A 24,711-nucleotide genomic window follows, 5' to 3' on the forward strand; every position below is an offset into this window, starting at 1 on the left:
CAGTCAGACACTGGAGTTGTGGTACACTATTCCACTATAAAGAGATACTTGTACAAATATGGTCTTCATGGAAGAGTCATCAGAAGAAAACCTCTTCTACGTCCTCACCACAAAAATCAGCGTTTGAACTTTGCAAATGAACATATAGACAAGCCTGATGCATTTTGGAAACAAGTTCTGTGGACCGATGAGGTTAAAATTGAACTTTTTTGCCGGAATGAGCAAAGGTACGTTTGGAGAAGAAGGGGCACAGAATTTAATGAAAAGAACCTCTGTCCAACTGTTAAGCATGGGGGTGGATCAATCATGCTTTGGGTTTGTATTGCAGCCAGTGCCACAGGGAACATCTCACGAGTAGAAGGAAAAATGGATTCAATAAAATTTCAGCAAATTTAAAGAGAGGAGGGCTTCTACAAATGGATAATGATCCTAAACACACAGCTCGAAATCCATGGGGGATTACATCAAGAGGCGTAAACTGAAGGTTTTGCCATGGCCTTCACAATCTCCTGACCTCAACATATTTGAAAATCTATGGATAGACCTTAAAATAGCAGTGCGTGACAGACAGCCCAGAAATCTCAAAGAACTGGAAGACTTTTTTAAGGAAGAATGGGCAAAGATACCTCAAACAAGAATTGAAAGACTCTTGGCTGGCTACAAAAAGCGTTTACAAGCTGTGATACTTGCCAAAGGGGGCAGTACGAGATATTAACTCTGCAGGGTGCCCAAACTTTTGCAGATGCCATTTTTTGTTTTCTGTTATTTTGAAAGTGTAAATGATGGAAATAAAATCTTAACTTTTGTTGACATATTATAAGAATGTCTAATCTATAATTTGATGCCTTTTGGAGATTTTTCCATCTTTCCTTGGCTTCTTTATGCACATTAATACAAATTTTTACCTGGGGTGCCCAAACTTTCGATAACCACTGTATGTCTACAGTGGATAAAAAGTCCACACACCCCTGCTAAAATGTCAGGTTTCTGTGATGTAAAATAATGAGACCTAGATAAATAAATTCAGAAATGTTTCCACCTTTAATGTGATGTATAAACTGTACAACTCAATTGAAAAACAAACTGAAATCTTTTTTGGGGGGTGGGGGGAGTAAAAATAAAAAAACTAAAATAATGTGGGGGATGTAGCTGTGTTCAGAATAAGGCAATCGCATTCAGACTCATGTTAAATAGGAGTCAGTACACACCTGCCATCATTTAAAGTGCCTCTGATTAACCCTAAATAAAGTCCATCTGTTCTAGTACGTCTTTCCTGACATTTTCTTAGTTGCATCCTACAGCAAAAGCCATGGTCTGCAGAAAGCATCCAAAGCTAGTTTAGAGGGATCTCATTGTTAAAAGATATCAGTCAGGAGGAGGGTACAAAAGGATTTCCAAGGCATTTGATAAACCATGGAACACAGTAAAGACAGTCATCAAGTGGAGACAGTATGGCACAGCAGTGACATTACCAAGAACTGTAAATCCCTCCAAAATTGATGAAAAGACTAGAAGAAAACTGGCCAGGGAGACGGTCAAGAGGCCTACAACAACATTAAAGAAGCTGCAGGAATATCTGGCAAGTACTGGCTGTGTGGTACATGTGGCAACAATCTCCCATATTCTTTGCCTGGGCTATGGGGTAGTGGCAAGACAGAAGCCTTTTCTTACAAAGAAAAACATCCAAGCCTGGCTAAATTTTGCAAAAACTCATATAAAGTCTCCCAAAAGCATGTGGGAAAATGTGTTATGGTCTGATGAAACCAAGGTTGAACTTTTTGGCCATAATTCCAAAAGATATGTTTGGTGTAAAAACACTGCACATCACCAGGACAACACCATACCCACAGTGAAGCATGGTGGTGGCAGAATCCTGCTTTGGGGCTGTTTTTCTTCAGCTGGAGCAAGGGCCTTAGTCAAGGTAGAGGGAATTATGAAGACTTCATCTTTCAGCATGACAACGACCCAAAGCATACATCCAAATCCATAAAAGAATGGCTTCGCCAGAAGATTAAAGTTATTTTAGAATGGCCCAGACCTGAATCTGATAGACAATCTGTGGGGTGATCTGAAGAGGGCTGTGCACAGGAGATTCCCTTTGAATCTGACAGATTTGGATCCTTTTTGCAAAGAAGACTGGACATATATTGCCAAGTCAAGATGTGCCATGCTGATGGTCTCATACCCAAAAAGGCTGAGTGCTGTAAAAAATTAAAAAGGTGCTTCAACAAAGTATTAGTTTTAGGGTGTGCACACTTATGCAAACATTTTATCTTCACTACCCTCCACCTAAAAGACTTTGGTTTGTTTTTTCAACTGAGTTGTACAGTTTATAGGTCACATTAAAGGTGGAAAAATTTCTGAAATGCTTTCTTTGTCTCATTTTTTTTTACATTACAGAAACCTGACCTTTTTACCAGGGGTGTGTAGACTTTTTATATCCACTGTTAGTTTATATATGTATGTATGTGTGTGTGTGTGTGTGTGTGTGTATATATATATGTGTGTGTGTGTGTGTGTGTGTGTATGTGTGTATATATATATATATATATATATATAATATATATATATACACACACAGTGCCTTGCGAAAGTATTCGGCCCCCTTGAACTGTGCGACCTTTTGTCACATTTCAGGCTTCAAAAATAAAGATATAAAACTGTAATTTTTTGTGAAGAATCAACAAGTGGGACACAATCATGAAGTGGAACGAAATTTATTGAATATTTCAAACTTTTTTAACAATTAAAAAACTGAAAAATTGGGAGTGCAAAATTATTCAGCCCCCTTAAGTTAATACTTTGTAGCGCCACCTTTTGCTGCAATTACAGCTGTAAGTCACTTGAGGTATGTCTCTATCGGTTTTGCACATCGAGACACTGAAATTTTTGCCCATTCCTCCTTGCAAAACAGCTCGAGCTCAGTGAGGTTGGATGGAGAGAGTTTGTGAACAGCAGTTTTCAGTTCTTTCCACAGATTCTCGATTGGATTCAGGTCTGGACCTTGACTTGGCCGTTCTAACACCTGGATATGTTTATTTGTGAACCATTCCATTGTAGATTTTGCTTTATGTTTTGGATCATTGTCTTGTTGGAAGACAAATCTCCATCCCAGTCTCAGGTCTTTTGTAGACTCCGTTTTCTTCCAGAATGGTCCTGTATTTGGCTCCATCCATCTTCCCATCAATTTTAACCATCTTCCCTGTCCCTGCTGAAGAAAAGCAGGCCCAAACCATGATGCTGCCACCACCATGTTTGACAGTGGGAATGGTTAGTTCAGGGTGATGAGCTGTGTTGCTTTTACGCCAAACATAACGTTTTGCATTGTTGCCACAAAGTTAGATTTTGGTTTCATCTGACCAGAGCACCTTCTTCCACATGTTTGGTGTGTCTCCCAGGTGGCTTGTGGCAAACTTTAAACGACACTTTATGGATATCTTTAAGAAATGGCTTTCTTCTTGCCACTCTTCCATAAAGGCCAGATTTGTGCAGTATACCACTGATTGTTGTCCTATGGACAGAGTCTCCCACCTCAGCTGCAGTTCATCCAGAGTGATCATGGGCCTCATGGCTGCATCTCTGATCAGTCTTTTCCTTGTATGAGCTGAAAGTTTAGAGGGACTTCGTAGATTTGCAGTGGTCTGATACTCCTTCCATTTCAATATTATCGCCTGCACAATGCTCCTTGGGATGTTTAAAGCTTGGGAAATCTTTTTGTATCCAAATCCGGCTTTAAACTTCTCCACAACAGTATCTCGGACCTGCCTGGTGTGTTCCTTGTTCTTCATGATGCTCTCTGCGCTTTAAACTGACCTCTGAGACTATCACAGTGCAGGTGCATTTATACGGAGACTTGATTACACACAGGTGGATTCTATTTATCATCATTAGTCATTTAGGTCAACATTGGATCATTCAGAGATCCTCACTGAACTTCTGGAGAGAGTTTGCTGCACTGAAAGTAAAGGGGCTGAATAATTTTGCACGCCCAATTTTTCAGTTTTTTATTTGTTAACAAAGTTTGAAATATCCAATAAATTCCAATAAATTTCGTTCCACTTCGTGATTGTGTCCTACTTGTTGTTGAATCTTCACAAAAAATTTCAGTTTTATATCTTTATGTTTGAAGCCTGAAATGTGGCAAAAGGTCGCAAAGTTCAAGGGGGCCGAATACTTTCGCAAGGCACTGTATATGTATATATATTATTAAAGGCAACAAAGTACCACCAACATTTTTAGGGCCCTTTCTCAACATCATATTCCGTAGGCCCATGTGGAAGAAAAGAGCAGACCTGTGTAGCCACTTCTCTTTAGCCTAACAAGTCAAAGCTCTTATGATGAATGAACTAAAGCCTGTCCTATTGTGATTTGTAAGCTCTGCTGTCAGTATGACGTAGTACAGGGAACCGGTAGAAACATAAATGTTTTCAGGATGTTTGTTCAAAAGCTTCTCTCGCTGAAGAGAAAGTAGGTAAACATGTCAGCTATATTAGTAATTTCAACAGCATCTCAATTAAACAGTAGCCAGTTTTTTAATTAACTGTGATTCATTGTAACATCATTTACAGCTGAGCCCAAGGTATAATTTACATTGCATGCTATAGTTACATCGGTGCAGCTTGGACCAATGTAAGTATGCATATTCAAAAATGAATTAGAAGTGTAAGGCCTCTTTCACACGGCAGCTCCGGTGTTTTGCTCCACTGCGGGCCTTTTTTTTTTTTTTCACGGAGCGGATGACATTTCTGTCATCCGCTCCGTATGTCCGCATATCATCCCATCCGTGTGCGGGTGATATGCGGACATAATGTAAGTCTATAGGCATTGCGGATGTCAGCGGATGACACCGCTGACATCCGATTTTGCTTCCTTTCCGTTTTTTGAACGGAGGAAAAATAGGGTTCTGTTCCGTTCCAAAAAACGGAACAGAACTGAAAGGAAGAAAATCGGATGTCAGCGGATGGTATTCCGCTGACATCCGCAATGCCATTGACTTACATTATGTCCGCAAATCATCCGCAAAAAAATAGGATGATTTGCGGACATACGGAGCGCCCGTGTGAAAGGGCCCCAAGTGTGCATATTCCTTACTTGTGGGACCATTGTGGAAGGAAAGAATCAGTGGGAACTAATCTGCTCCTCATGTATGTCCAGGAAGGATGAATGTAGGCATTGAATGGTGTGGTTGTTCCTGTGGTTTAGGGAACCTCTTGTACATTTTTTACCTAAGGGTGAAATGTGTGCATGGGGACAATCATTTAGGATGCACAGGCGCCTGAGGCACTAGAAAAGGGGGCAAAATAAGTACCTGGAAGATATGAATGCAACATTAAAGTCCCCGGTTCTATCAAATTACCTTTTACCTATTTTTACAGCTTGGTAAATGAGAGGTTTTATAAAGTTACATGCCAGCCATGTGTCCTTAATGAACTCAAATTACCCAATCATCTGGGGTCCTGAGGAAGCGTAATGCGAAACGCGTTGACATTACCAGATTCGTACAACAGCTGTAACTCTCACTCTCACAATTATATACAATGCTTGCATACTTCTTCTGAATTTACATGGAAATATTTATTCATATGTTGTTGTTTGTGTTCCTTTTAAATTTTTCAATAAATGTAATAATTTTAAACTATTGATTGTGCTTACTCAGCCTGTGCCTTTAAAGTCCGCCAACACATGTCTGGGCAACCCAGGTTGCACCATTCAATTTTTTCTTCTCTGTAACTATTAGGATTATGGCACTCAAGGGGTAGCTCCCATCCCGTACCTCTTCATAAGAAAGTTTGTAATGGCAATCTCTGTATTTCTCTCATATTGGGTAGTATGACACAGAAGTCTGTTCTTCATTTGTTTTGCTGTATGTGCTCTTTTAAGCATTGGCCATTGCATAGCATGATTTTCATGTATGCTAATGGTGAATAAGGAGTAGGGCTGGGCGATAAAACGATACCGATAGGTATCGCGATAGTCCCGTGCTCAATAGCAATAAAAGGCTTCGAACGATAAAACGAAAAGTCCGCTCCGACGGGTTTAAGCTTTAAAAATGGCGCCGCCCGTCGCATACATGTCACCGCGCACGCGGCGCCGCCGCTCGGGAGAGGCTGGGAATAGCCGAAATTACGGCGGCGCGTGCACAATGACGTGTCGGCGCCGGGCGGCGCCATTTTTAAAATGAAGGCGCCTCTGGAACAGGTAAGTGAAACAGCTTCACTACCTGCCATTATGCAGGGCTGCGGGCACACTACAAGGGATGCAGTGCTGCGGGCATGGTCTACCTGTACCATGCCCACAGCACTGCATCTCCTGTAGTATGCCCACAACCCCAGATCCTCTTGTACCATGCCAGTACCCTGCATTCTCCTTCACCATGCCAGTGCCCTGCATTCTCCTGCACCATGCCAGTGCCCTGCATTCTCCTGCACCATGCCAGTGCCCTGCATTCTCCTGCACCATGCCAGTGCCCTGCATTCTCCTGCACCATGCCAGTGCCCTGCATTCTCCTGCACCATGCCAGTCGCCCTGCATTCTCCTGTACCATGCCCGCCGCCCTGCATTCTCACCCTAGGGTCCTTATTTTAAATGGGTAATAAAAAATATCAATAATTATCGATATCGACCGATATGAAACACTGATATCGTGATACAGTTTTCAGCCATATCGCCCAGCCCTAATAAGGAGTGCTTATTGGTATTATCCTTGATATTAAGACTGGGATCCTCAAACTAAAGCCCTCCCAGCTGTTGCGGTACTACACATCCCATGAGGCATTGTAAAACTCTGACATTCACAGACATGACTAGGCATGATGGGAATTGTAGTTCTTGAATAACTGGAGGGCCATAGTTTGAAGACCCCTGTATTAAGATGTCATAGTATTGTGTATGCTGAGCAGTGGTGTGGGTGTGTGTGTTTGTGTTTTTTTTTTTTTTTTGTGGCTCCTTTTGTGACATGGAAACCTGTGCCTTTTTTTTTTCCTGTGGTTTGTAAATATTTACTCTTGGATCCCATCAGACCAGACCTGTTTGCATTAGACTCTAGTAATGTCCGTTAATATCCTATAAGACTTCAGATTGCAGAATTATCATTCACTCGGCAATTCTAGCATGCAGATGAGAACTTTCCCTTAGTAGGAGAGGAATGAAGTCTGTTTGGTCTGCCACAGAGTGTGATAAGCAATACACTTTCACTTTTTCCTCTGTTATTCCAGTTAGTTGGCTTTTATTATTATATAAAGAAGACCAGTTCTATCCATTATGACATAGAAAGAATACAGGTTGTATCTATTATAATATATAAAGCATTCTATCCTTTTATATATAAAGAAAACCTGTTCTATCCATTATATTATATAAAGAAGACCAGTTCTATCCATTAGAATATACTGTATAAAGTAGATAAATTCTATCCATTATATAAAGACAGGTTCTGTTCATTATAATATATAAAGAAGACAAGTTCTGTCCATGATACACTCTTCAAAAAAATTAAAGGAACACTTTGAAAACACATTAGATCTCAATGGGGAAACAATCTCATGCTGGATAGCTATACTGATATGGACTGGGTAATGTGTTAGGAAGGAAAGGATGCCACATAGTTTAATGGAAATGAAAATTGTCAACCTACAGAGGGCTGAGTTCAAAAATAAAAGTAAAAAAATGATGCAGCAGGCTAATCCATTTTGCTGAAATTTCATTGCGGCAACTCAAAATGGTACTTGGTAGTTTGTATGGCGCCCACGTGCTTGTATCCATGCCTGACCACGTCGGGGCATGCTCCCAATGAGACGACAGATGGTGTTCTGGTGTATTTCCTCCCAGATCTGGAAAAGTTCATCAATGAGCTTCTGAACAGACTGAGGTGCAACCTAGCAGGGTCGGATGAACTGAAACACAATGTCCCAGAGGTGTTCTATTGGATTTAGGTCAGGCGAGCGTGAGGGCCATTTTAGTGATATCAATTCCTTCATCCTCCAGGAACTGGCTGCATACTCTCTCCACATGAGGCCAGGCATTTTCATACAACAGGAGGAACCCAGGACCCATTGCACCAGCGTAGGGTCTGACAATGTGTCCAAGGATTTAATCTTGATACCTAATGGCAGTCAGGGTGCCTTGTCTAGCCTCTAGAGGTCTGTGCATCCCCAGACCATCACTGCACCACCAGACCAGTCATGCTGAACGATGTTACAGGCAGCATAATGTTCTCCATGGCTTCTCCAGACCCTTTCATGTCTGTCATATGTGCTCAGGGTGAACCTGCTCTCATCTGTGAAAAGCACAGGAAGCCAGTGGTGGACCTGCCAATTCTGATGTTCAATGGCAAAGCCAATCAAGCTCCACAGTATCGGGCAGCGAGCACAGGGCCCACTAGAGGACGTCAGGCCACCCTCATGAAGTCTATTTATAATTGTTTGGTCAGAAACATTCACACCAGTGGTCTGCTGCATGTCATTTTATAGGGCTCTGGCAGTGCTCATCCTGTTCCTCCTTGCACAAAGGAGCAGATTCTGTTCCTGCTGAGCAGATTTTGTTTCTGCTGATGGGTTAAGGACTTTTTACGGCCCTGTCCAGCTCTCTTAGTGTAACTGCCTGTCTCCTGGCATCTCCTCCATGCTCTGTGCTGGGATACACAGCAAACCTTCTGGCTAAGGCACGTATTGATGTGCCATCCTGAATGTTTTGGACTGCCTGTGCAAACTCTATAAGGTCCAGGTATCGCCTCATGTTACCAGTTGGGACACTGACCCTAGCCATATGCAAAACTAGTGAAACAGTCCGAAAACATGAGTAGGGGAAAAAAAAAAATGTCCGTGGCCTCCACCTGTAAAACCATTCCTATTTTGGGGGTCATCTCATTGTTGCCCTTCTAGTGTACCTGTTAATTTCATTAACACCAAAGCAGCTGAATCTGATTAACAACCCCCTCTGCTACTTAACTGACCAGATCAATATCCCAAGAATTTAAACTGACTTGATACTATACTCTGAATAAAATGTTCCGTTCGTTTTTTTTTTTTTTTTTTTTGAGCAGTGTGTATAAAGACAAGTTCTATCCATGATCATATACTGTATGAAGAATACAAGTTCTGTGTATGATCTATAAAGAAGACCAATTATATCCATGATAATATATTGTATCAAGAATACAAGTTCTGTCCAATATTATATACTGTATGAAGAAAAGTTCTGTCCTTTTTATAATATACACTATATTACCAAAAGTGTTGGGACACCAGCCTTTACACCCACATGAACATTAATGGCATCCCAGTCTTAGTCTGTAGAGTTCAATATTGAGTTGGCCCACCCTTTGCAGCTATAACAGCTTCAACTCTTCTGGGAAGGCTGTCCACATAGTTTAGGAGTGTATCTATGGGATTGTTTGACCATTCTTCCAGAAGCGCATTTGTGAGGTCAGGCACTGATGTTGGGAGGGAAGGCCTGGCTCGCGGTCTGCATTCTAATTCATCCCAAAGGTGTTTTATTGGGTTGGAGTCAGGACTCAGTTCCTCCACCCCAAACTCTCTCATCCATGTCTTTATGGACCTTGCTTTGTGCACTGGTCCATATCATTTGGTGGAGGAGGATTATGGTATGGGGTTGTTTTTCAGGGGTTTGGCTTGGCCCCTTATTTCCAGTGAAGGGAACCCTTAAGGCATCGGTATACGAAGACACTTTGGATAATTTCATGCTCCCAACTTAATGGGAACAGTTTGGGGATCACCCCTTCCTGTTCTAACATGACTGCGCAAATTCTGTCCATTATAATATACTGTGTGAAGAAGACAAGTTCTGTCAATTTATTTAAAGAAAAGTTATATGTATCAATCTACTGTATGAAGAAGAAAACTTCTGTCCATTATATAAAGTCCGGTTCTATCCATTATAATATATGCAGTAAAACCTTGGATTGCAAGCATTCTTCGTTCCAGAAACATGCTTGTAATCCAAAGCCCTCCTATATCACAGCGATTTTCCCCATAAATAATGGAAACTCAGATGATTCGTTCCACAACCATTTATTCATTCAAGTCTTTGAGTTTATAGTCCATATAAAAAGATTATAGCAATGTGATAGGTTGTGTAACCATAAAATGTCCACAAATGGCAGCCTCCACAAAAGGATTAGAAGCAAAATCCAGCAGGAGCTACAGTGTATAAAAGAGAAGAGAGGTGCCTCTAAGCATAGCAATATGGTTACATTTATTGATGGTACCACATTTAGCAACTCGTATGGCTGATGATTAAAACAGGCACATGCAGGCATCCGGGGAAAAGCTGTCCACATACACCATCCTCCTCACCGCCGGCTCTCACCGCTGTCAGTCTGCAATCGTGACCGGGATGACTACCCTGCAATCTTAAAGCGAGGCTTAAACGGCTCATGGAGCGCAGCATGGAAGGGAGGATGTAGATCGTGGTGAGGAGGATGGTCTATGTGAACACCTTTACCCCGGATGCCTGCATATTAAATGAGCCTGTTTTAATCATCAACCATGTGAATTGCTAAATGTACCTTCATTAACCACTTGCCTACCGCATATTTACTGCAGCAGGTTGGCCCTATTGCATGAAATCATGTACCTGTACGTCCTTTAGTGCAATAGCAACTGGGTGGCGCGATTGCATGCTGATTGGACACGGAATGCCAATCAGCGAGTTCGGCAGACTCTCTGTCTACCAGCCACCCACAATCGTTCCCCAGAGAGGCAGAACAGTGATCTGCCTATGTAAACAAGGCAGATCGCAATTCTGACAGGGAAGAAGATGGAGATCTTGTGTTCCTGCTAAACAGGAACACCGATCTTGGTCTTCACCCAGTCAGAGCAACCCCCACAACAGTTTGCAAGCACCCCCTAGGGACACACTTAACCCTTTGATCACCCCTCATATTCTTATAGAATTTCCAGCCTGCTAGATATATTACTGTTGGATTATTCCCTTCCTCTGTGTTCGCACATACATTTCTTTTTCAGCGAGGTCAGGGCCCCGTTTGCTGTTTGACAGTTGTTGCAAGGATGGGCAATTCATCTGCCAGTTTGTTTTACATTCGGTATAAAGACTTGTCCCTGTTTAGATTTCTTCATGTTTTGCTTTCATGTGATGGCACCACTTTTCACTTTAGCAAGAATAATCTAATTGGTGGCTATAAGGTTTTCCCGCAGGAACAGCCAATTTGCTGGGATTTTTGTTTAACACCTTAAGAAATTGTATTTATTCTAAATGAAGGGTAATACTAAAAAAAATTAATAAAAAAATGTAAAAAAAAAGTTACTGTCAAAACATGTAAAATGAAAGTAAAACAGTGTCATAAAAGGGTTGATTCATGTGCAGATCTGTGAAAAGATCCTAAGGCTGTATTCACATCTGGGCGTTTTGAATCATGGGTAGATTTGCTGTGATTCTGCCCGCCATTTCAAAATGGCCAGGTGTGAATGACCAATCGCACAATGCACATTTCAGATGCCATTCATTTCAATGGCACCTAAAGACGCAGTGTGGTTCTGCCGCAATCTTCCAGCGATAAAATGTGCTGCAAACCGCATTGCGTGAAGCTTGACGCCCAAAAGAAGCTCCTGAACTCTGCCTGTGATTCAAAAGCCCAAAAATGCAGCTTTAGTTAGGGGTTTATCTTAAGGAATGCATACCAAGTAATTCAATTCTAATTTATTTAATAATTTAGTTTCTATATACATACATACACATACTCTATGGTTAGAGCTTGAAGATTTGCATATTTTTGTTTGCATTCAGTAAACCTTACATTTTTATGTTTTGTAGGCCAGTCCTCTCTATTTCCAATGGAAGATGGCTTTTTGGATGATGGCCGAAGTGATCAAACTTTGCACAGCGGTTTGGGATCTCCTCACTGTTTTCCGCACCAGAACGGGGAAAGAGTGGAACGATATTCCCGCAAAGTATTTGTTGGTGGCCTTCCACCTGACATAGATGAAGGTGAGAACCCCCTACGAACATTTTTGCATATTGCTATAACTTGCTTAACTTGTCTTCTCCTGATTTTGATCACCCATATGCTTTCTAAAGTTCTTACCTCCTTCCAGTTTAAAGCCTCCTTTTTAAACTGAAACTAGACGACCTTCATTTTACGCAATGGGGGCATGATGCTGTTCGGTTAGGAAAGCTAATAAAAGATTGTTGTGAACACTGTAGTAGGGTGACTGGACAGGTTATGTTGCTGGGATCTGGAGCAGAGGTGACAACTTGCAGTGTTAATTTTGGTAGAAAATTTCAATTTAGTTTTAGTTAATCTTTTGACTAAAATGTCATTTTAGTTTTAGTTGTATTTTAGTCATCTGAATTGTTTTAGTCATGTTTTAGTCGACTAAAATCTCCAGTACATTTTAGTTGACTACAAATCAAATAGGTTTAGGTTGATTGTAATACATTATTTAAACCTTTCTCTAGAATTTTCAAATGAGTTGTATACTCCAGGAGTAAAAATCTAATAACCGGTTATTATTTATGTGAACATGCACTACAGACACAGATTAAAGCCATTGTGATATATAACGTCTTTATAAATAAACCGAGTTTCATAAAAAAAAACAAAAATATTGCTTTTTGACAAACAGGAGTGCAACTTTAACATGCAAAAAAATGTAAACTGTATTGGCTGTAATGTCATTGCACATATTACCTGAATATATTACCAACATTAAATATTAAGAAATAATATAAGAAAAGCCTTTTTCTTAATTTCTTCTTTTTCAGCAGCTTAGTAGATGCCCCTTGCATATGCGGTAGTGCAATACATATTTAAACGTTATTGTGCTATTATTACAGCCTCTGGATGGAATTGCATTGCCAATTTAGAATTGGCCAGCAGAGGAGTGTTCATTTTGATGTCAATTTTTAATTTAGTTTAAGTTATAGTCTTATGACTAAAATGCAGTTTTAGGCGTATTTTAAGTCATCTGAATTGTTTGTTTTAGTCGTATTTTAGTCAACTAAAATTGTGTTAATTTTTTCGACAAAAACCTTTTAGTCAATGAAATTAACACTGGTAGAACTGCAGCAGGGAGTTGTCACAAGTGTTTAAGTGATATATGTTTTGTCTATGTAGGGCACAAAAACAGGTTCACTTTAATGCAGACCTCCACAGAAACCTATATTATCTCTTTCATCGCCACTCTTTTCAGCTGTCAAAAATGAAGAGCGAGTCCTATATAAGCTATGAGTCACCAAAGTCATAGCAGGGCTATGGACTTCTCTGAGACCATGCCGATTGGCAAAGTGCTGTCATGTGCTCCTCCATAGTTGAAAGTATGAAGTATATAATTGTAATGACAGCAAAGTGAAGTAAAGTAAAGTATTTGTTGCAGGAGATGATGAAGGGGGTAAAGTGCAGGAGATGATGAAGGGGGTAAAGTGTATGTCAGGGCAAAAAATAAAAAATATGCAGTATATCTCTGCAATATATACATATATTCCCCTTGTTTTATCCATTTAAAGCGGTTGTATCCCCTGTGTAATAAAAAAACAAACACCCTGCAGGGCAATGGCATAATGTGCTATTATGCATAGCATACTAGCACATTATAAAATACTTACCTTAGAACGCAGCCCTCACACGGTTGTCCGGACACCGCTGAGGGGGCTGACATGTTCCCTAGGCGTCTTTTCCGGGTTCGGCGGCTCCGGCGCTGTGAGTGGCCAGTGCCGCAATGACGTTCACTTTCCGGCAAGGAGGCAGGATACGCCAGACCTTCAGAGCGCATGCGCCGCTGGTGTCAGCGGCTGCATGCAGAGTGAATATCTCCTGAACCGTGCAGGTTTAGGAGATATTAATTTTATCTGCAGGTAAGCCTTATCATAGGCTTACCTGTACCTGTAGGTAAAAATTAAAAAGCGGAGTATACTACCACTTTAAACTCTACATATACAACAAAAATTACCTGTTTATCTGCCAGAAATGTATTTGTTGAGCTAGCAACTTTCTTTTTTTTTTTTTTTAATCTGATTAACTGTAACTATGTAAAATACATCAAAATCCTAACCTCTGTTGCGGGCTGACGACACATAGCTTTTTTTTGTGGACTCAGACCTGCCCAGTTTGTTTGCTAAACTATTCAAGCCCTCACACTCTGCTAAATTCTATGACATAGAGGCTAATTATTCTGTAGTCTGGGATAAGAATTAAGAAATTAAATTGGATTTCTTGGGATAACACATGGAGTTGCATATGACAGCTCTACGTTTGACTTGGTCAACATTTATTTTTTCCATGCTTTTATAAAATGTCAGACTTTCTCTAAAATGGACATAGTAAAAAAAAAAAAAAAAAAAATCACATTTATTTGCCCCCTTATGCTTAGAGATGGGATGGCTTGCTTTAGAACTTCTTTTCGTTTAGAGAATGTTATGTATTTTTCCACGGCCACAAAATTATACAACAATTACACATGAATGGTTGTTAAGTTGATTAAACACAATACGTCTTCACTTTATTTTTCCCCATGGTGAAGCAGCCCTTGCATCACAGCTTTCTCCTTCTTGGAAAAGCAAATGCGAGAATGTCTGTCTTTTGTGTGTATACAATAGCAGAGACTGTATTTGTTCTACCTGATTGGCAGGTTAGACGAAATGACAAGAAAAGCCTTCATTAATGTATCTGGAGATTTCAAAATCCAATTTGCCTTTATTTAATGGAATTCCCATATCTCATGAAACCGAAGAGCTGGTTTGAAATGGTTCCCCATTTTTGTTGTTTGGCCAGAGAATCGTAATCAGACAATCGTAATCCATCTTTGTCACTCTTTATAGGCTGGTGGCAAGCGGGCAATTTTGTAGCAGAGGTTAATCGCTGCTGCATATCGCTAATGCTGGGGATGCAGCTACCCTTTTAATTGCTAGATTTTCTGGAGAAGGTGCATCAACGTTGAGTCGTACTCTGCTACAAATCTTGTCTTATAATAGCAATGCGTTAAATTGTCGCTAGCAATTTTGCCACTGACACAAAACGCTGCTGAATCTCAATCACTGAGCAACATTGACAAATTGCTATAAAAATGTTAGTGCAATACGTATGGTGGTGCTGTGCATTTTCAGGGATAAAAGGCAGTGAGGAGGAGACCTATCCCTTCTACATCACCTGGCAAATTCCTTTGAAAATCGATCTATGGCAGATCGCTTTTCATAGAGGTGGCAATGCAGCCACATGGGTAAACCTAGATTTAAACTTTGGATTGTTTTTTTTTTTACAGAAATACAAACAGCTATCTGTTTTTAGCATATGAGACACTAGGATTTTTATAAACTGAGGAAGACACCATTAGGCATACAGGGTTATATTCTGTTCTGGCCAGGATGACCAGAAGCTTGGCATTAAATCTACGCTATTAAACAAATTCTCCTTACTCAACCTCAACCTCCTAAGGGATCTGTGACAATGATTCTGAAGACTTCTTCCTTACCTCTGATGTTAGGTCGTCTTGATTGGAAATGTCACAGGGGGTACAGGGTCGGTGTCAACAGCAACCTCTGCAATCCTGAAGTATATACTGTACTGGATTTGTTATTTATATAGTTACACACACTTTTTATGTTAAAATTACTTCAACAAACCCTTTGATAGTGTCTTCTACCACCCCCAGGCCCCATAGAAGCCATATGGGCTGCTGTGGCTATTGTTACGCCACTGTTTGCCCCCAGTGACATTTTAAATGGTACCCTGTCCCGGCAGCAATGGTTATTCTTACAGTCTCTGCCTGTTTGACAGAAATGATTTAGCATAAAGCCAAGGATCTGATCAGTTCAATGTATTCCGACACTGTTACAGAGAGCTTTGTATTAGTGCTAATCATAGCAAGATACCAGGTGCTACTACCCATTCAACTCATGTGAAACATCGGAGAGCTTACAGGTGCCTGATCCAACAATTGCAGCTGTAAGTGATCCTCACCACCGTTTTTGCTCTTAAAATCGATTCTTTATTACCGTATTTATCGGCGTATAACACGCACCTAAATTTTAGGGCAGAAATTTCAGGAAAAAAGCTGAAATTAAACAGCTTTGAACTCAGAACTTTTTTTTTAAATTAAATGTAGTCTTACCAGTGCCCACAAATGCAGCCTCACCAGTGCAGTGTCCATACATGCAGCCTCGTCATTGCAGTACCCATACATGCAGCAGCGCCAGTGCCCATACATGCAGCCTCGTCAGTGCCCATACATGCAGTCTCACCAGCGCCAGTGCCCATAATTGCAGCCTCGCCAGCACCAATGCTCATACATGCAGCCTCACCACCGCCAGTGCCCATACATGCAGCCTTTGCCAGTGCCCATACATGCAGCCTTTGCCAGTGCCCATACATGCAGCCTTTGCCAGTGCCCATACATGCAGCCTTTGCCAGTGCCCATAATTGCAGCCTCGCCAGCGCCCATAATTGCAGCCTTGCCAGCGCTACTATACACAACTTTTAAAAATCTTCAGAAAGCAGCGCCAAGAGGTAGAAGGGGGCGGGCGGTGCAGAGGAGAAGGAAGAATGCGCTCGCATCGGAAGTCCCGGCGCCTATGATTGACGTCGGCATAGGAGGCGGGACTTCCGATGACAGCGCGTCCTTCCTTCTCCTCGGCGCCGCCCGCCTCCTGCTACCTCTCGACGCCGCCCGCCCTTTCTACCTCTCGGTGCTGATTTCTGGACATTTTTTTTTTTTTATATTGGCGTACAACACGCACAGCTACTTTTTCCTCCATTTTTAGGAGGAAAAAGTGCGTGTTTTACGCCGATAAATACGGTAATTCCACACTGTACAAATCAAAATACAGAAAGATTAAGCGTTTTAGCCATGACATGGCTAAAGCCGTGTGGGCTGAAACACATCAACTTTTTGTAGATTTGTACAGTGTTTCTACATTGTAATCAAAGAAAAATGACATGACATCATCTGTGTTTTCTGTGAGCCCTGGCAGCCATCTTTTGAACAGGATTAGCTATGCCATTTCCTCCCCTGCATCAATATACAGTACATCATTAGGTCTGAGTTGCATCTGTGTGGAGTGTTTTAAAGGATAAGTTCACCTTTGTGCACGTTACGTGTTCTACCTGTTTTTAGGATGTAACATGTACCACTCCTGCAGCCACTGCCCGCTCCGCTGCCTCTAGTGACAGCAAACGGAGGTTCTTCTTTCTCCCCGGCCACATATTTCATTCACAGAGTTCTGTAAATGGGAAACTTTAAATATCAACAGTCTTTGTTGCTGTCAGCTTGTAGTTCTCAATGGAACTTACATGGCGTTGTTAAGCACTCAGGTAGTTTAATTGTCTCTTCCTGTCAGCGTGTATCTGCCTGCCCGTACGAGGTACGAGCAGATCGCTCCTGCATTGTACCTGTGCTCTGATCACTGGTGCAATGCTTTAGAGGCTCCAAGTAAAAAAAAATAAAATAAATGCACTTTTTTTTTTTACCTGCAAAAAGATATGTATTTATTTTTCTAAAAAGGTGAACTTATCCTTTAAAGATATTGTAAAGTTTTTTGTTTTTAAAAATAAATAAACATGTTATACTTGCATGGTCTGTGCAGTTGCTTTTGCACAGAGTGGCCCGGATCCTCCTCTTCTCGGGTCCATCTTCGCTGCTCCTGGCTCCTCCCTTCTATTGAGTGTCCCCACAGCAAGCAGCTTGCTATGGAAGCACCTGCAGCTCCGTGTATCCATTCAGACATGGAGCTGCTGTTCGGCCCTGCCCCCTCTCCTGATTATCTAACTGATTTGTATATTGTGAAAGATTAGGTCACACTAATTAAATAGATACCTAACATGTTACGGTTTAAAATTGCGCACGCTCGTGGAATGGTGACAAATTACTGTACTTAAAAAATTCCATAGGCGACATTTTTAATGGTTACCAGTTTAGAGTTACACTAGGAGGTATTTTCTAGAACTTTTGCTCTCGCCATGATGATCGCAGCGATACCTCACGTGTGATTTTAACAGTTTACATTTGCGGGCGCGACTTCGTATGCATTTTTCTTTGGTGCGCGAGCTTACGGGTACAGGGGCTCTTTTAAAAATATATATTTTTTCCTATTTATTGTATTTTTTCTTAACAGTTAAAAATAAAAAAATGTGATTACATTTTTTGCTGTCACAACATCCCTTGTGATCGTAATAGGCAGTGACAGGTACTCTTTATAAAAGACCCCAGACCCCTCCACTGCACTTTAAAGTGTTCAAAACACAGAAATCATCATTTTTGAATACTGACCTTTTTTTTAAATCAGTGCCGTTGGCAGCTGAGTAAACCGGAAATGACATTGTGATGTTGCTTCCGGGTTACATGATCAGAGACCCAATCTAAGCCGAATCCGGCTTTGTTCAGGACTCTAACCAACCAGCCAGGGAACATGCCGGCTGGTTACTCGGGTATACCGGTGGGACGTGAGACCCAGGCAGAGCCTCGGAAGAGGGGGGACGTCCGCTCGCTGGGATAACGGCAGAGCGGCTATTAGACACTTCCAGAAGAGTAAAGGGCTATTAATTAGCAGAAGGGAGGGGGCTGTGCTAGGGAATTGACAAATCAACTTTGATAGAAAGTTCAGGCGCACAATGGAAGTTTTAAAAAATAGCTGGTAGAAGCAGAACAATTAAGTATTTGAATTGCTTATATGAAGCTCTTTTCTTCCCCTTAACACTTTATTAAGTTGGTGACTGGGTCTCTTTATGTGATGTCCTTTTTGTTGACTTCATTCCTGGTTTTCATATTGAAATGTTTTGTATTGGCTGACCTCAACCAAAACACAATGCAGTTTGTACCCAGGCAGGCTGAACAAAGACATAGATTGCAGATCAGATTTCTGAAGGTAAAGTTGTTTACACAGTTCACAGCCATAAAAATTAAAAAAAAAAAAAAAAAAAAAACTTACAGGTACGGTTAGCTGGGATATCAGGTGGAATAGTATAGGTTACATTAAAACAATTCATGCATGAAAATTCAAGCTTGCTTTGCTGATATCCATATCCCCTAAGAAAAACTAGGTGCCAAATAAAGCTTTTTGAGAAAAAAAACATTCGCTTCCACACACTTCCAGGAGGTGTCAATGAGTTCATGGTGCCTCACCCCTGCCTCCCAGTAAAGCTGGGTGCTCAGAATCCAGCCAGTATGTACTCCAGCTTGTTGCAGAAGTGCATTCTTGGCCACCACCTCAACGAAATGACAAAAGCTGGGTCTGAGATAAAAAAAAATATATATATATATATATATATATATATATATATATATATATATATATATATATATATACAAATATATAAAAAAAATTTCCCCTTAAACCATTTTATTTGGTCGTATTTTTTTGGGGAGAGGGGGTTGACTATCGAAAAAGTGGACATTTTTCATGCAGGGTCTCCTTAACCACCTTGGGATTAACCCTGAGCATTGTTTAGGCTTGGAATCCTATTTAAAATAGGTTAATCCGGTATATGTGGGTTAAGACGCCCGACCCAGTGCTTTTATATGTGGATATGACTGTGTATGGCCTCAGCTAACGCTGCTACAGCCACGCCCCTTAACATGTTTCGCCCCGCAGACCAAGCCTCGGTAAGTGGAGTGAAACGCGTCGGAGGCATGGCCAGGCCAGCACTGGCTGAGGCCATACACATCAATATACACATCAATATCCACATCTGACGCATTGGATCGTTTGTGGCGTTTTAACCCACGTATGTCTACGCTTCTGAATTGGTGCCTGACACCTGCTCTCACTTTCTGAAAACTGGTAGGGACACCTGTTATCCTCCAGCTTTGAGCAGTGCTCCAAGTCCCACACGTGATGACAACGTTAATCCGTTTTACCTCAAGGCACATTTACCCTCCGTGTTTAAAGCTAATGAGAGCAGGTTTCAGGATGGCAGAGGGAGGATTGGTAAACATTGGTTTACTGATCCTCCTACTTTGCTGTGATCCCAGAAGTGCTCTGCTTTGAGCACTTTCCGATTTGTGGCTGCCAGATTCTGTCCAGCAGCGGACAGAAACCTAAACCGATCGGGAAGATAATAGGTTGCTTAGGCGTTTAATAATTTCACATTAAAAGCAGCTAGAAAGGTCAGGGGTGGTCTGTTTTTAACCTCTTTAGTCCCTGGGCCTTTTTCTCTCTAACACACCTTGAGACCCAGAGTATTTTTTCCTCTGGCAAGGTTTTTTTTGCAGGACAGATGAATTTTCATCTTTAGCCCACGATCTCGAATCATTGCAAATCGCGGAACGCCCGTGCGATTCCCGTGACTTGCAATGGCACCCCAAACGCGGCGTGATTTTGCCACGATTGCGCCCGACAAATTGTGATAAAGTTGCGCAAACAGCATCGCAGGACGCCTGTCTAAAAAAAAGTACAAGAACTTCTTTTCTGCGACAGGCATCCCACGATTCGGTTTGCGTGTTTTTACCGCGATGTGTCGGGTGACAATCACGGGAAAATTGTGCTGTGTTTGGGGTGCCATTGCAAGTCACTGGATCCACACGGGGCGTCCCGCAATTTGCAATGATTCTGGGATCGAGGGCAGAATTGCGGCAATTATGCCCACGATCCGAGATGCCAATATGTGAACGGAGCTTTATTGAAAAAAAAATAACAATTTGGGAAAAAAAATAAATAATTCTTGTCTTTTTTCCCAGCACAATGTTTACGTAATTTGCTCACTCTCAAGAATGTACTGCAAAATATTATCAACAAAGTATGCTGATTTAAAACAGTATCACATAAGTGTGACTTTAATGCCACTTACTAGAATGGTAAAGTCCAAAGTGGACATGTGTATTTTTCTTTAGGCAAGCTTCATTCCTCTTTCCATCTGGAAAAGAATATGGGGTGCTTGTGAATCACAGACTTGGCAACAGCAAGACCAATCCACAGCTAACAAAGCCAGCAGAATATTCACTTGTTTTAAAAATGCATATATTCAGTAGAGAAATTCACAATGCTCTACTCCTTGATAAAGCTTTTGGTTTGGTTCAGCCTTCTCTTGTATATGCAGTTCAGTTTGTCACCAATCCACAGATGTGAAAGGTCAGATGTGTTTGGCTGCCTCCAAATACCTGCAAAAAAATTTTCCATTAAAGGTCAGGTTCCACCTTTTCCCTGTCATGGTGCATTCTACTCGGGCGCTGAGTACTTCTTTGGCCTTCCGTCAATAGGCACAAATATGGCACGTTTGCAAGGCGGCCACTTGGTCGTTGGTGCATACCTTCACAAAATGCTTTAAAGAGGAAGTAAACCCTCTGAAAAAAAATGGCAAAATAAAACCTGTAAAGACAAAGGCATAATGAGCTAGTATGCATCGCATTCTAGCTCATTATGAAGTACTTACCTAAAAACAAATCCCCCGCAGTGCTGACAGGACGGCCGACGTGCTATATCACTGCCGCGCATGCGCGGGAGCTGCCGTTCACGGCACTGGGCTCTGAAGGAACGGCACGGGTGGCTGTTCCTTCAGAGCGCATGCGCCGATGACGTCATCGGCTGCATGCACTGTAAATATCTCCTAAACATGCATCGTTAAGGTAGATACTTTGGCATCTATGGATTCCTCTTTTTGGCCACAAAGTTTTGCAGGCTGCTGTTTAAGAGGGGCTGTTCCCTCTTGAGGGGTGTTTTTTTCTTTAAACTTTTATTTTTCAGATGGGGCTCTTTTGACCTGGTTAAGGGCTCTTATGTTTAGCCTTAGGTTATTTTCCCCACCCCTCATTTTCCTTTTGGCACTGCTTTTGGACATCCCAGTAGTTTATGGAGCACTGTGTCCATTGATGAACGAAAGAGAAAATGGGATTTTTGTACTTGCCGTAAAATCAATTTCTTTGAGTTCATTGTCAGACACAGCACCCACCCGTCTATGGAGTTCTGATACTTCTAATACTGCTTGCTACTAAATTGATTATCTAGAGCAGAGAGGGGGGTTATATCCCAGCTGAGGATGGCCCATGGGCGTAGCCAGGTGTGTTTTTTTTTTTTTTTTTTTCTACTTCCTAGTCCTACTCCTGGAGGAGGCAATATAACCCAGTAGTTATGATTTATGATTTATGGAGCGCCGTGTCTGTCAAAGAACTCAGAGAAATGGATTTTACGGTAAGTACAAAAATCTAATTTTTTTTCCAAAAAAATTCAGTTTGTAAGACCGCTGCGCATTAGGGTTTCTGCTAAAATATATATATATGTGTGTTTTGGGGTTCTGTAATTTTCTAGCACGAAAATACAGATTTTAACTTGTAAACAACAAATGTCAGAAATAGGCACAATCTTTAAGCGGTTAATGGCATACGGTTGCTTTGTAAATACTATATATACAAGTATTCATTTTAGCTTTGGGAATGTGTCGTGGTTGTACTTGATAATGTTTATGGTTTTTTTTTTTCAGATGAAATCACTGCTAGTTTTCGTCGGTTTGGCCCTTTGATTGTTGATTGGCCACACAAAGCAGAAAGCAAATCTTACTTTCCTCCCAAAGGTAAGCTAAATATAGTGACCAGTGACTGGTGTTGAGCTAATTTTTTCAAGATTTATTGGTGCTTTTGTGAGTTTTACAATATATTTGTGTATAAGGGTATAGCCTGCCAGAGGTTATATGTAACTATGTAACTAGGTAATGGCATAAGACGTACGAAAAACCGTACTAGTTCCAACTGAGCATGTGCAGGTCAAAATGCAAATGTAGCAATTCCCTTCTGTAAAAGCCGCATGGCAAGTTGATCGGTAGATCCAAAATCTGTAAATTTTCCTGTAAATATGGAACTTGGCTCAATGCCACAATACTTCCTTTTGGTCAATAATACAAGTCACTAAATAAAAGGCTCAATAGTAAGGCTTTATAGGCAGAGCCAAACCTAACATGTAATTTTAGTTGCCTATATCCTTCCCTTTGACTGCATGTTTTTCTGACTGTATTAAACCCAAAACCAAAAATGTATACTTTTATTTATCCATCATTAGATTTAGTGGCTGCATCCATTTTCTTTTCTTTGGCTTTTTCACCTGGTGATCTGGCCAGTAACACGCCTCCTGTATTAGTGAGAGACAACTCTGGATGAATGAGCACAAGAGGGCACAGCAAAACAGCTCACCCTTTCTAATCTGTTACAGCAAACATTTTTTTTTTTTCCGTTTTGGGATAAAGGTTTTACATGAATGAATAAAAGCTGATAATTTTAATTACCGCTGTCAGTGTAAGGTGGTTTGTCCTATTCATGTAAACTAATACATTATGCTGGAGAGCTTGTGCTTTTGAAAAAAACAGCAGACTTGCTGGCTTGATCACCAGATAAAAAAAAAAGGCTAAAAAGGGAAAGTAATGAAGGGAACACCGTTGGAAAGATGCAATATAATAAATGTTTGCTTTTGGGTTTAATACTGCTTTAAAGCTGAACTTTGGGATGGGCAATCATTGTCTAAATACAAAAGGCATATGTATATTCGTATTCAAATTTTGGTGTGCATTGTGTATATCTCAGATCTGTCATTAATCATTGCCTCTGTGCAGGAGCTTCCTGTAATAAAGACTGGTCATTGTTGCTCAATCTCATTGTGCCGGGTGACTGGACTTGTATCTGCCCCCTCCTGTAGTTTTGTACAGGCAGCCTGTAATGGGTGAAACTGCTGGCCCCCTCCCACAACTCTGCTTTCTGCACAATCTATTTGCAGCAGAAATAATATCACTTCTACTTTCTTGGATAGACGGGGTTGCATGTGATGCACACAAAGTGGATTTAGCTGTTGTGTAATATATTAGATACACATTTTTATGCCTGGAGTTCAGGTTTTAAACGCAGCTCCAGGTTACATGTGATTTTTAAATAGTCTGTTTGGACCAAGCAGTTTACTTCACGAACACATGTGCCTACTTGAAGTGCTGTAAAAACTGTGTCTAGACTGAGCTACATACTGTATGCAGTGCTGTTTTCCAGCAGCAGGATGGGGACTTCTAAAATCAAGTCGGGCTGATCGCTGCTCAGCCATTGATATGAAGCTTTGTATTTCATCAATGAGTACAAGGCTTCCTCTGAATGGCTAAAGTGGAGAATCAAATGTCATCTGCCCACCTCACCACCTAAGCCCTGTATTCATTGATGAAATACAAGGCTTCCTGTGAATGGCTGAGCAGCGATCAGCAAATGGAAGAGCACAAAAAGCCGCACAACCGGTTGAAGATGCAAAAAGTTAAAATCCAAATTTATTTTGCAGGCAAAAAAAATAAAATCATCCAAGATGAAACCAAAACAGTCGGAGACATGGGGGGGAAAAGGGGAGCACGGCGGTTGACGCGTTTCACGGAGTCTTCCGCTTAGTCGTAACCATGGATGGTTAAGACTAAGCGGAAGACTCCGTGAAACGCGTCAACCGCTGATGTACGTTGTAGGACTTTGTTGGGGTATAGAATTGTTGAAATAGCAGATCGTATGCCCAGACATGGGCTCTAAGCAGCTTCTTCCTCTGCAAACAGTGGCATCACTGTTTGAGGAGGAAACTGGTTAGAGCTCCGAAATGTTGCACTGCTTGTTATGTGACCAATAAATTAAATTTCTCATGTTTTTAAAATGTTTTTGGGAAAAAATAAATTGCTCATGTTTTGAGCATATGATATGCTGACGATTTCTATGATTTATGGAAAAAGAACAGCTCCAATCTATTGTGAATCACTGCAGCACTCGTATATAAGATTTAAAAAGCTGTTTGGCGTGCACTGTACTGTCTTTA

General features: G+C 41.1%; 1 protein-coding gene across 1 annotated transcript in view; it reads left to right on the forward strand.

The window, feature by feature from the left end:
* CPEB4 (cytoplasmic polyadenylation element binding protein 4) overlaps window positions 1-24,711 on the forward strand; it is a 143,140-nt gene that overhangs the window by 98,156 nt on the left and 20,273 nt on the right. The window contains exons 3-4 of the mRNA XM_082257153.1: window positions 11,791-11,964; window positions 22,379-22,468. Of these exons, the coding sequence (XP_082113279.1) occupies window positions 11,791-11,964; window positions 22,379-22,468 (264 nt within the window). The remainder of the gene's footprint in view (window positions 1-11,790; window positions 11,965-22,378; window positions 22,469-24,711) is intronic.

This window comes from Pelophylax lessonae (assembly GCF_965119305.1).
Source record: "Pelophylax lessonae genome assembly, chromosome: 4".
NCBI classification, from domain to species: Eukaryota; Metazoa; Chordata; class Amphibia; order Anura; family Ranidae; genus Pelophylax; species Pelophylax lessonae.